Genomic DNA, 12,382 nt, shown 5'->3' on the forward strand with positions numbered 1-12,382 from the left:
CATGATGATCAATGAAAATTGAGGATTTTGTAAAAAGTACATGCAAGCATTGAGTTCTATTGGCAAGGTTTAAACTTTTGAGAAAGGCTTCACAACCTTGAAAACAAAAACTCTTTTATTTTGCATATCCTTGCACATTTAATATTTTGTAATAGACTAGTAGTGTATGGATGTTTGTTTATTAGGCTCTTATTTTCAAGTGTAGATGTAGTACTTAAACGACAAATGTGTTTTAATGTTTTAAAATAATATTTATGTGGCAATGTGTGGAATGTGAAAATTTAAGAAAAAAAATACATTTTTCTTAATGGGTCATAGTGGGTCATAACGGGTTGGGTCACTTTACCCGTTGGGTAAAGTGACCCGACCTATTAAGGACCTCTTAAGATAACGGGTGTGACACGATACGACCCGTTAAGATAACAGGTGTTACATGAAAATGACACGAACACGACAGACACGACCCGTTTGTCAGGCCTAAGCAACACTAAGATTGACATTGTAACCAACCAAAACTGAAAATAAAGTAAATCAAAACACATTTAGTGGTTTGCAAATAACCAATTCAATAATCGTAATTATTGTGTAATAAAAATATTTTAATTTGTAAAACATATTCTTACAGTTAGGACTCGTTATAACGAAAACACAAATTCAATTAAAAACCAATTAAAGAAGTTGACACTTTCATATATCATATTACATTGGCGACAACAACTTTTCACACCAATGTTTATTAAAACAAAATAACAATAATCCTGTATCATAATTCGTACACTTGATTGAAGTATACTATAATATGCATATTCGGAGCCACAGCATACAGCCTCGAGTAAATACACTTGCTAGAGTCTTCCCAATTCCAAAATACATTACATAAATACATAACGAAAGGAAACAAAACATGCTTATATCCCAATTTGGGTAATCATTTGAAGACGTATTTCACAACCCCAGGAAGATGGACATTCATTATGTAGTCGTCCCAATTTATGCACTTTGGATCAAAGTAAAATATATCTGCCTCTGTGGTGTTTTCTCTAACTGCCATTTGCAGCTTCTCTGTGTTCATATCATCGAAGCTGCATGCAATAATTAGTTCATAGTTAGTTAGTTCTCACAATATGGAATAAAATTATCTTTCAAGACCAATGACATGAACAACAAATAAGTAAAGGAAATCATATATACATACACTCCTTTGAAGAACAAGTATGGTTTGTAAAGCTCCACCAGCCTCATCACAAATTTGATTTTTCTACTGAGATCCACGTAGGTGCCCTTGAAGTACTGGCAAAATGCTGTATTAACCACCTCCAATCCCTGATGAGTTGGAAAAATTAGACACAGCGGAGTATTATATCAAGACAGAACACACTGAACTCAAAGGGCAACTTTTACATAATTTTAGAGAGAGAAAATGATATAGGAAGACGCGATGGGGGACTTCTGGATGATGGAACCATACATGCTCGCACATCCAAACTTCAAACCATAAGCTGTCAACCTTAATCACATTACAAGTGTCATAATTTTTATTGATTCGTAATACCATGTCAGCACGTGACCGCACAGTTTTCTTAGTTACGTTTGTGCACAACCTATGATTGAAAAAAATTATTAATGCATGCAAAACAATATGTCGAACCAATTACCTTCAGGAACAGTAAGTAACGGACAGTCATGTATCTGTGAAAGCTAGCCATGCTACCCATAACTGTAACCTTACCAACCTTGACTGGCGTCCCATCTTTATTAATCCATGGTTTCTTGGTGAAGAAACGGAATCCATAATCGTGAAGATTACTATATCTTAAAGGATTTCTCATAGACGATCCTACTTGATAAATTACTTCACCAGGTTGATTTGCATGGGCTGCCATTGCAGCAAGTATTGCATTCACAACCATGTCAGCTGGTATCTGCGCACGATGTTTATATAAATAATATCATCAATTGTTTTGTAAATGCGTAAGAGTATAATGAAAGATGAGCACTAATTAAGTAGAATTTCTTTATTGGCTAATGAACTAGTGTATGCCTGACCGACCTAATATTTGTAAGTAACAGGTATACACCTTTATTTTTTTAATGAACATTCTTCGGCTGTTTATATATAGAGTGCGTTCTTTGAAGATCACAGCTTCAAATACACATGAATACATATTTGTAAAAAATATGCACGCATGTTAAATTATAAATTTTTATGCGTAAAAATAAATCCCACGTATAAAGAGCTATGTAATTTTGTATTTTGATTTTAACGTTCTCTAAGCTTGGAGATATATAAGAGGGTATAAATAGTAGCAAACTGAAGAAGTATTTTGTTAACTCACCACATCAACAATTGCATCAATATCGCAGAGAAAGAATGTTAATTTTCCTTTACCATAGCCAACTGCAATGCTATCAATGGTTCTGCATGTCACACAAGTGAACAGATAAAAACGTAAATGTTTATATGAGACCAAGAACTAGCTATATATTTAACGATAATAAGGAAGGTTTGTTTGTATGAACACACCTGATTCCTTCAACCCAACCAGGAAAAGGCTCTTTGTAAGTACTGGAGATGATGGTAGGGCGAATAATGACCACAGGTAGATTTTCTTTTAGGTCTCCTATTAGCATCTCTCCCATTGCCTTGGTAAACACGTAGGTGTTTGGCCATCCATATACAATTGCTCTAAGGAAATAATTTACCAAAAATGTGAGATTTAGAATTTGTATAGTTTGGATTTCATATTAATTTACCAAAAATGTGAGATTTAGAATTTGTATAGTTTGGATTTCATATTATAGAAGTACAATTTATTTATTTATCCCTACATAGTTAGTAATAATTAAGTAGAGTTGATATATATAAACATACAATGAAAACTACATAAACTATAGTTCAGTAAATTTGTCATGAGGATAATCATTTTTACACACCATTTCCTTGTTCTGCACACCACTATTTATTTATTTATTTCTATTTTTTAAACTTGTTTAATCAAAATTGACAATGATAAACATGACATAAGGTGTATGGAGTGAGTAATGTGTTTGGTTTATGTCTCAATCAATGCACACCGCAAGTTTGTATGACAAATCAAAGCACAAGCCACGAATGTAGTAGTTTGTTGTTTTATGGGTGGACAATAATTAATATAATACGGGTACACTGTTACCCGTTGTATTGATAAAGCAAAAATAAATAAGTAAAAGATTACACATATTTTATATTAATAAAGCAAAAATATATAAGTAAAAAATTACACATGTTTTTATCTTATTAGTATGAGACGTTACGCGTATTTATACATAATATGATCAATATCTTGTTATTATATTTTCTTTTAATTTTGACCTACTGTTTGCTCAGTAGTTTTCTATATTGACCAACACACTTTAGGGGTAGGCATGCATAAAAACCGATGAACCGAAGAACCGGACCAACCCGAAGCGGTAAAAATTCAAGTTGACCAACAAAAATCAAAGAGCCGGACTGAAATTAAACCAAACTAGAGAATAACTTACATGTGAGCAGCTCCTGGGAGGTGTGCTATAACAAGACACAGACTCGAGTACTTACATTTGTGGTCGAAAAGATAACCAAGTTAATATTTTCCTAAGAACAACATGATACTGTATAGGTCAAATAAAAAGCAATCAATCTGGATGCTAAAATGGTCTACCTGCACCACAAGTCAAAGCTACCATGAACACTTAACGGTTAAGGTTGACAGGCTTTATACTGTAGTTGTCCTAGTTCTGAAAGTACAGCTTGGGTTAAGCTTCAGACCATGATTAAGAGCATTTTAATGGAAATATAAAAAATAAATGTCAAATACTAATTTAATAGTTGATGTAGTAGTTTCAGATTTTCTATTTTTCAATCGGAATGTTTTTTTGTTATAAATAATATTTAGAGGATTCATTTTAAAAAGAAATCAATTAAAATAAAATTTTCAACATCTATAATTGGTGCATTAATGAGACGCACATAATAAAATAATTAAAAAGTATTTGATATCATCTTAAAACATCTTCAAATGAGATGTTAAAATTTTTACATAAACTATAACAGTAAAAAAAAAGAACTAAAATAATATTCTCCAACTGAATTGTCAATTCCAATGTGACAAGGATTGGCAGCAAAAGATTGCTGTCAAATTTGATAGCAGCCTCAAATATTTTTTAATTAATTTTTTTTTTTTTTTTAATCTCCTCTCTCGATTCTCAACCGCTGCTCGCCTTCTTCTTCCCTTTTCTCAGAACCAAACCCAGAAATCAACCTCACGATCTCAATCTAAAACCCAAATGTAAGCCTCCATTTCGTACCGTAGCTCAAACAAGAGCTCTCAATCCTTGTTGCAATCCCGAAAAAGAAAATCCATGGATTACATCACCACACCTGCAAACGGAGTCCACTCGTCTTTCTCCTTCCCTTCTTCTCCCGTTCCACAGTTCCTTGGAATCAGCCAATACTAAAATACTGAAACCCAAATCGTTCCTCCAATCCCCAATTAAAAGGTACCCAACAAAAGCAACTAAGGAAGAGAACCACATCAGATGGCCGAGATGGGGTTTACCAGACGGCTATGGAAGTATGAAAAGATGGATTCACAAGAGCAGTCCCTTCGATTCGAATTCAGAAAAGAGAGAAAAAAGATCAGGAGAAGTCCAGAGAGAAGGGGCTGGCTTAGTATGAATTTCTTTTTATCAATTATTTATATGTAATTAAAAATAAATAATAAAAAATTTGCTAAAAATTAGTGTAATAAAACAATAGTTTAATTTGACATATCAGGTGGAAAATAAAATTTTAAAAGATGTCAAAATGTCATGTAGGTTGTCAAAATTCAAATTTTATGTTTAAAATTTGACATCTCCTTTGGAGATGGTCTTATGATAACTCATATGTCAATCCACATATGATTGACATATTACCAATTGTTTTTATGGTGGAATCTCAATTTCATCATGATATTAGAGCAGATTGTCCCTTGTGTGTAAGCCCAAGGGACACACGTGCTCATGCGTCACCCAGTTGTTGTCCACGTGTAGGCTTAAAAATCGGTTACACGTGCGGGAGCGTGTTGAGATTTGATGATGGTGAGGGACATGCCTTGCTATGGACTTATATGGTTTTGGAATACTCTTCATATTGTCAATTGGTTTTATGGTAAAATCACAATTTCATTATAAATAAGTGAAAGAAGAAAGTGCAAGGAAGAATGGTTATTTTTTTTTTTGACAAACCTTTTGAGTCCAAAATCTTTGAGGGCCAGAGTGATTGCTTGTTCTGATGCCCCCTCCGCGCGGAGCTCTTTCAGTTCTTCCTGGACCAGCCTGATTTCATTGTCGATGTCTAGCCCTGTGGTCCCATTGAGTGTCTCACCCATGCGGTATGCGTTTTCTAATAAAAGCCCCTCCTTTTCGCCGCAAACATAAGCTGAAATGATAAAATCTTTAGTAGTGAGCGACGGTGGGATAATAAATTAAGATTATGATAAGTTTAACAGTTTCTTTCAAAAAGTAAAAACTTTGCACAACATGACAATTTCAAGTAATAGCATGTGAATTTGTTACCACGAATGACCTTAAAAACTTTTTTTCAACTTTTTCGCAATTTTACTGTGTTTTTAAGTAAATTTGTTAAACGTTTATTAATTGGTTCCGTATTAGTTTGAGAAACTTTCGGATGTTCTTTACGATGTTCTCTGGAATGATTGTATACCTTTTTAAATTAAATAAAGGAATTTTTGAACTTTAATCCTTCAAAAAGATTAAAATTTAATAAAAACCTAGTGTGAGATTAGATATTGATTTTAATCCCTTAATTAAAAACGCAACGCACACCCGATCCATTATATTGCTCTCGTATTATTTCAAACTGGGTATTATTATATTAGTTCAGAACAAAAGGATCTGGAAACAATCAAAGATCAGACACTAACCTGTGGACACGTGGACCAGCACCTTTAATGTATTACATTGTTTAGCAAAGTTCAATACATGCATTGCTCCCAAAGTATTGAGGGCAAGTGCAATATCATATCTGCACACAACAATATATATTTCAGTCTATTCTGCTATATTCTTATATTATATTTGTTATATTCTTGCAGACTTACTAAACTGTAAATCTCAATTATGCGTCAAAAGAATTCTCTTTTATAAATTCACAGTATTCGTATATTATATTTGTTATATTCTTGCAGACTTACTAAATAATCAAACTGTAAATCTCAATTATGCGTCAAAATAATTGACTCTGTTATAAATTCACAGTATAACAAGAGTATAAAAAGAAACTATAATTTTAACTAAGTAAACTGAAACTCAACAATAAATATTAAAGGAGATTTTCGCACATTATTTTTCTTTTTCTACAAACTTCTTTTTATTTTTGTCGCATGATCTTTTTCCAATTTATTAAATCTAAAAGTTTGGGTGTGCGAAAATCATTTCTTAAACATTTTACCTTTCATCAAAGTTGGTAGTTGCAGCTAAGTTCACAATGACATCTATATGACTCAGCATCTCTTCCCTCAAGCTAGAATCATTCAAGCCCAAATCCTCACGAGAAATGTCTCCAGGCACCACAGTCAGCTTTTCTGAGATGATTGAGTTCATACCTGCTCCCCATTTTTCCTTCAACACTCTAAAAAGATCCTTCCCAATTATCTACAAATAGAAGTGACCAAAAAAGTTAAAAATTGAAATAATTTCGATTTCCATAGCATTTCAAATTCAGAAACAAAATATTTCTTTCCCCACATTTCATATATTTATTTTAGTGCACCAAACTTCTTAATATAGACAGACTGAGGTGGTCCAATACACAATTACCTATATTCTTTTGCCATTCTTGTCTATTTGGTATGCGCAAAAAAGAAGATATGCAGAAGCAAAAGGGAAATACACTTTGAATCATCTCCTGCACTAAACTAAAAATTATACATAGATAGATGTGCATATGTATACCCTTTTTCTTAAGTTAAGCAATATTACTATTTTAATATGCACCAGAGGAGGGTAAGGGTTTGAACTTTAAACTCACAACGCAGTGAATTGAAGAATAAACACTAACCACCTACGTAGTCTACCACTTCCATAGATACCTCATTATTCAAACGCTCAGTAGCTGATTTTGTATCAGGAGCTCTAAGAAGAAGGTAGAGCTTCTTAACATTTGGTTGCACCCTCAGTATCTTCTCTACAAAAACTGCATACATTATTCCAGCATATTAGGTGCGTGTAACTAAAACAAAGACACAAACAGAGAGAGAGAGAGAGAGAGAGAAGGTAAAATCGGATAGTACTCTTTGCTAGAAAGCCAGTGGCGCCAGTGACTAAAATGTTCTTGTTCTCAATGAAATAAAGGATACTTTCCAACTCCATTGGAGGAAAAAAGTTGGATGTAAATACCAGAGAGTTAGGGTGGGAGAGGAAGAAAGTGTACTAAAGAGAGATCAAGTTAAAGAGTGATTTATATGCTTCAAATGCGAAGCCAAGTGAGGGAGTGGCGCAGGGATATGTTGCAGTACAGCCATTATATGATATAAAGAAAAGATGGGGCAATTATGAGGTAGAGTGCACGCAAGTAGTTGGGCAGCTGTTCGTTTGCATTCAGAGTAAGGGTTAATTACTTCAATCATTTTAACCCTTTTATTATTCAATATTCGTATTTTTTTTACGAAATAATATTTTTTTAAACTCTAAACCTTAATTTACTGATACTTAGTACTACGACCTCGTGATATTCGTCTTCACTTGTAAGTGAGTGGTCTTATTCTCGCCAAAGGCGAATTTAGACCATATTATTGTTAGTCCATTGTGAGGCTTAACCCACTTTCCCACCCCTTATTGTTGATAATATTGTTTGTTTAAAACAAAAACAAAAAAAATATCTTGTAATCTACAATGAGGAGACCAACTAATTATTATTATTATTTTTTTAAACCACTAATTATTGAGTAATACCTCTACTTTCAATATTAACAATGTCTTAAATTCGAATATTTAATTTTCTTACTTTGCAATTAATATATACATACACTAGCCTATTATTTGGTTAGTTCTGGATATCAATTGAGAAAGGAGGTAACCCACACTACTACCCAATGAACAAGTCAAAGAATGTATGGTAAAAAAACTTGTGGATCACATCTTGGGATTAGCAACGCTTCCACACGGTTTAGTATTCTGGTTGGGCATGACCTACTCTAAAAATATTAAAGTTGCGGTGGAGATTTTTCAGTATGTTGATAATACAGTCCCATGCATCACACAATACAATTAGTTGAAAAATTTTAAAAAATCAATTATATTACTGCACTTTGTATATCGAAACATTTTCTCAGCACACTAAAAATCTCTCGTTTTGGTGCTAGATTTTACTCGACACATGATATACACGGCTAATATATATTTTTGTGAGTTTCTTTGTTATCCCTAATTAATTAAGAGTCACGAGGCCATGGCTCTGAAGCTTTGAACCGGTTAAAGCCCCATACCACCAACCCAGCTGTCCCATAGAGACGTCTAATATTATTTGGGAGTATTAATATATAATTTTTTTTTTCTTTCTAATATATGTCTAATTTGAGAAATGCTTTTAAATTACTAAAAACGCTTTTAGATAAAATGTTTTTAAGTTCTAAAAGCATTTGAAATGTTTATTAAAAATTAATTTGTATTTTTATTAAGAATTAGTTCAAAAAAAATTCTTTAAAAACGATATTAGTCATTTAAAAGCAATCATTCCATGCATTTTACGTATGATCCATAGGGTTGTTGCCTTTATTGGTGTCAGGGTTTACCCACCAAACTATTTAGTTTATATCGTGGAAACATATATCCACTTCTCTATATATCAATGCATTTCTTTGTTTCCAACTGTCCCACTGATTTTCCCAAGTTTGCATGGACTTCATAGGCTCAATGAAAGGTGGAAAGAAGATTGGTCGATTCATCAATACGATTCCAATTAAATGAACGGTACAGTATGGCTGTAAAATATATGGACAGTTTCCGAAAGTTGGGAATGAAATAGGCAATAGTTAAAATAGAGAGAACATCAAATACATATTGGGAGACAATTTGAGAGTTTTTTATTTTCCATTAGACTCCTTTTATGTAGGAGTAATATTATTGAATGTCAACCAGTTATACTACATAATAGTCCTAAGTAGACAACTACGTATATTTAATGGTACTTACAACACTCCTTTTAGATGAGTTGAAAATCAAAGTGCATAATGAACTAACTGAATATAAAACATTATGAGAATGCTAAGGAGATTTTTTCAAAGTGAGACTCTCTATGGACTATCTACCACCTCATGTTTTGGTACAATGTTTTATAATGTTGGCATGTGAATTTTGCCAAAAGACATGACGTGACAGAGAGTCCATGGATCATCTCACTTTTGCGAGAGTCATCTTTGTGGATGCAAATTTCCACTGTCTTCAGTCTTGATGAAAATGCACCTACAAAACAATCAACACCTTTGATCAAAGATCTAAGCCTCATGCGCCCACGAGGTTGGGGGGGGGGGTTTAGGTCAACGGACCTCCGATGCCTAAGTTAGTTTCTCTGAGAGAGTAAAGTGTTTAAGGCTTTTTAGGGTTGCAAAAGCCCTTTCAATTTGGTAGAATGTGGGGTATTTATAGGGCTAGGGCTGGCCATATAGGGTTTAATTGAGAAATATTCTCTAAATATTCCCAAGATATTTAATAGGAGATAATATCTTGAGATACTAGTGTAATAATCCTTAATTGAATTAAATTATGATTACTTACTTGATTGGAGTCAATCTTCAATTAGGAATATATTAAAGATAGGATTTGGATAATTAATCATTATCTTTAATTTCTTGCCAAGGGCAGGTGAGTTGTGAGCAGTTGTGTTTAGCTGCTGAATCTTTCAGGGATGTGAGTTGCACGTGGGTGCATCTGAGAAGCCTGCTCATTTATTGAGGGCAATCTTGTCCTTCTTGAATAAAAGTCCACGTGTCACCTCTAGAATTTTTGGGATTATTTTAGGCTCCACAAATGCCCTCACACCTATTGTGCTGCTCGTATGGAAAGGGTAGTAGGTGTAGAAATCCCAAGCTGCTTGGGTTTGTAGAGTTGTTACCCAATTTGAACTTGTAATTCTTTCCTGATTTGGAGATAGACTTCTTCTAGGAAAAGGAAAATAATTGCCCCGAATACCTATTTAATTCTGCCTTAAGCAAGGGATTAAATAAATTTGGAGAACAATCATTATTCCAACAAGAAAGAGAAGCCAAAGGATATTTTTTCTTCCCCTTCCCCTAGCGTTCTTCTTTTCTTGCCCTTGCGAAGAGTCATTTCTCGTTGATCTTCTTCTTTTCCGTGCTGCACTAAGGTAAGAAAAATTTGAATTTTTTCTTCTTCTTGAATTTTTGGGAGCCTTGGGGCTTGAAAAATTGGCTTGGTGGGTGCCAAGGATGCATGAATGGCGTGGCAGGGAGGCCACGGGTTGCAGGTGGTGCGGCAAGGGTGTTGGCTGGCATGGGGAGATTGGCTTAGGTTGGGTCTCCATGGTTGCTGTGCTGGTGCCTCGGAAGTGGGAAGAGAATGAGAGGGACCGGCGTGGGCAAGCCCTCCTGTGTGCGGGACTTGGGCTGTGAGGCCTGGGTTTTCTTCTTGGGTCGCGGGCTTCCCTTCTTGTTGGGCTGCACCCATGTTGTTTTTCTTGGGTATATATGCATACCGCTTTTTTTTTTTTTTTTTTTTTTTTTCGAACTGCCTTCTAAATATATATTTTTTTCTTTGTGCTTTTTGCAGAGACTTTGAAATGTCTTCCTCTGACCACAAAAGTGACGAATATCCTCCACCTTTGTATCGTCAAGGTGGTTCTTCCGACAAGGTGGGTTACTTCAAGGCTGCGCATGTCAAGATTAATTTCGACGAGCTATTTCGGGATTTTCTTGAGCCATACAAGCATGCGATTCCTTCTGGGGTTTGAGTCAAGCGGGTAAAGGATGATAGCGGCCATGAACCATGTGGAGAGGGTGCCTCTACCAGGAAGAAAGCTATCAAATTGCATCCATATTACTTTGTGTTGGGATTTACTTTTCCCATGCCACATCTTTTCCAGGAGGTGATTTGCTCCATGAAATGCGTGCTTGCTCAGTGTTCCCCAAATGCAGTTCGTGCGATGGTGGAATTCTTCAACTTAAGCAGGTTCTTTGAGCTTGGCTTGACCACAAATGAGTTTTGGTACTTCTTTGAGATCAACCACAAAGAGGGCGTGGGGCAGTTGAGATATCGCCATAGGTTGTTCAATGCGTCTAGCAACAGTGACCATAAGTGGGGCGAGAGATACCTTAGAGGTAAGTAGAGAGTGGGAGTCTGACTCTTCTCCTGAGCTGCGTGTCCCGACTACCTTTATTAGTGCTAAGTGAACTGCTTCATTCCTGTCCTGCTTGAATTTCTGTTGAGCTGCTCCATCACTTCAATTTATTGATCGTATTTTTACTTTGTGTAGATTCGGAGTTTGGCTCAACTCCAAGGACTTCAGCGGATATGAAGAAAGTGCACGTTGCCTTGGGCATTCCAGTTGAGTACCATGAGTGGCGTTGGCTGCTCAGCCCTCTTCGTCGAGAGGAAGGTGGCCTGCCCCAAGGGAAGAGATAAAGCGGATAAAGAACGAGGCGTTGGCTTGCCCTATCGCTACTGGAGAGCTTGCTGCCAATGGTGGTAGAAAGAAGAGGTCTTCCTCACCTGCTTGTGAGCCTTCGGTTGAGAAAAAACCAAGGACTTCTTCTGCTGCTCGTGTGAGCTTGTTTGCTGTCGAGAAGCTTTTCATTGATCTAACTTCCCCTAAGGAGGCAAAGATAATCGTTGAGCCCGAGTCTGTGAAACCTGCTGCTCTGAAGGTGACCGTATCCATTGCTGAGAGACTTGCCCAGCAGAAGAGTTCGATGATGCCTCTGGTATTCGGGTTTATATCGAAACGTCTGTCGAGAGATAAGTCTGGCTTTGCTTATAAGAAGCTCGCTGCTATAAAGAATGGGAAAGTGGATTCTGTTGCTAAGGTGGCGTCTGGGCCTACTCCTCTTTCTGTCTTGACTGACTCGTCTACTGAAAAGGGGAAATATGCTCGCACGGGTAGTTGTGAAAGATCCACTAAGTCTTAGGTTGGAGAGTTTCCCGAAGTTTTGCGCTGCTGAAAGCTGACCTGCTTGAAGATGTTGATGCATGCACCAAGTTTGTTGATAGTGTTGGGAAAGTTGTCATCCGTTCATACTCTTTTGCGAAACGTCCTACTTACTCGATGAGGTCCTCCATAATTGCTACAAGGCATAAGACTTTAATCCTGGCAGTTGAGTCTATGCGCGTTGATCAGGATGCTATCAAT

At 35.8% G+C, this 12,382-nt stretch overlaps 1 protein-coding gene across 2 annotated transcripts; it reads right to left on the minus strand.

The window, feature by feature from the left end:
• Positions 1 to 669: 669 nt before the first annotated feature.
• LOC103965278 (fatty acyl-CoA reductase 3-like) lies at positions 670 to 7,540 on the minus strand. 2 transcript variants are annotated; one of them, XM_009378313.3, is made up of 10 exons: positions 7,314 to 7,540; positions 7,113 to 7,216; positions 6,473 to 6,675; positions 5,946 to 6,046; positions 5,248 to 5,440; positions 2,525 to 2,686; positions 2,337 to 2,418; positions 1,656 to 1,922; positions 1,196 to 1,323; positions 670 to 1,082 (listed from the first exon to the last, which is right to left on the minus strand). In XM_009378313.3, exons 1-10 carry the CDS (start codon positions 7,390 to 7,392, stop codon positions 929 to 931), a joined length of 1,473 nt encoding a protein of 490 aa, XP_009376588.2. In that variant the 5' UTR covers positions 7,393 to 7,540; the 3' UTR covers positions 670 to 928. The 2 variants fall into 2 exon arrangements, with proteins under 2 accessions (XP_009376588.2, XP_048444880.1); XM_048588923.1 differs by lacking the exons at positions 7,113 to 7,216; positions 7,314 to 7,540 and adding an exon at positions 6,841 to 7,017.
• Between the last annotated feature and the right edge of the window lie 4,842 nt (positions 7,541 to 12,382).

The sequence above is a fragment of a genome, unplaced genomic scaffold, assembly GCF_019419815.1.
Source record: "Pyrus x bretschneideri cultivar Hongxiangsu unplaced genomic scaffold, Pyrus_bretschneideri_v1 Contig29, whole genome shotgun sequence".
Taxonomy (NCBI): Eukaryota; Viridiplantae; Streptophyta; class Magnoliopsida; order Rosales; family Rosaceae; genus Pyrus; species Pyrus x bretschneideri.

Bases quoted from the DNA above. Each gene is read 5' to 3' on its own strand.
- LOC103965278 (XM_009378313.3), bottom strand. From the start codon at position 7,392: ATGGAGTTGGAAAGTATCCTTTATTTCATTGAGAACAAGAACATTTTA. The intron at 2,687-5,247 runs GTTTGTCAAAAA...TTATTTCCTTAG, and splicing joins AAAGATTTTGGACTCAAAAG to AGCAATTGTATATGGATGGC. The intron at 1,083-1,195 runs GTATGTATATAT...TATTGCATGCAG, and splicing joins TACTTGTTCTTCAAAGGAGT to CTTCGATGATATGAACACAG.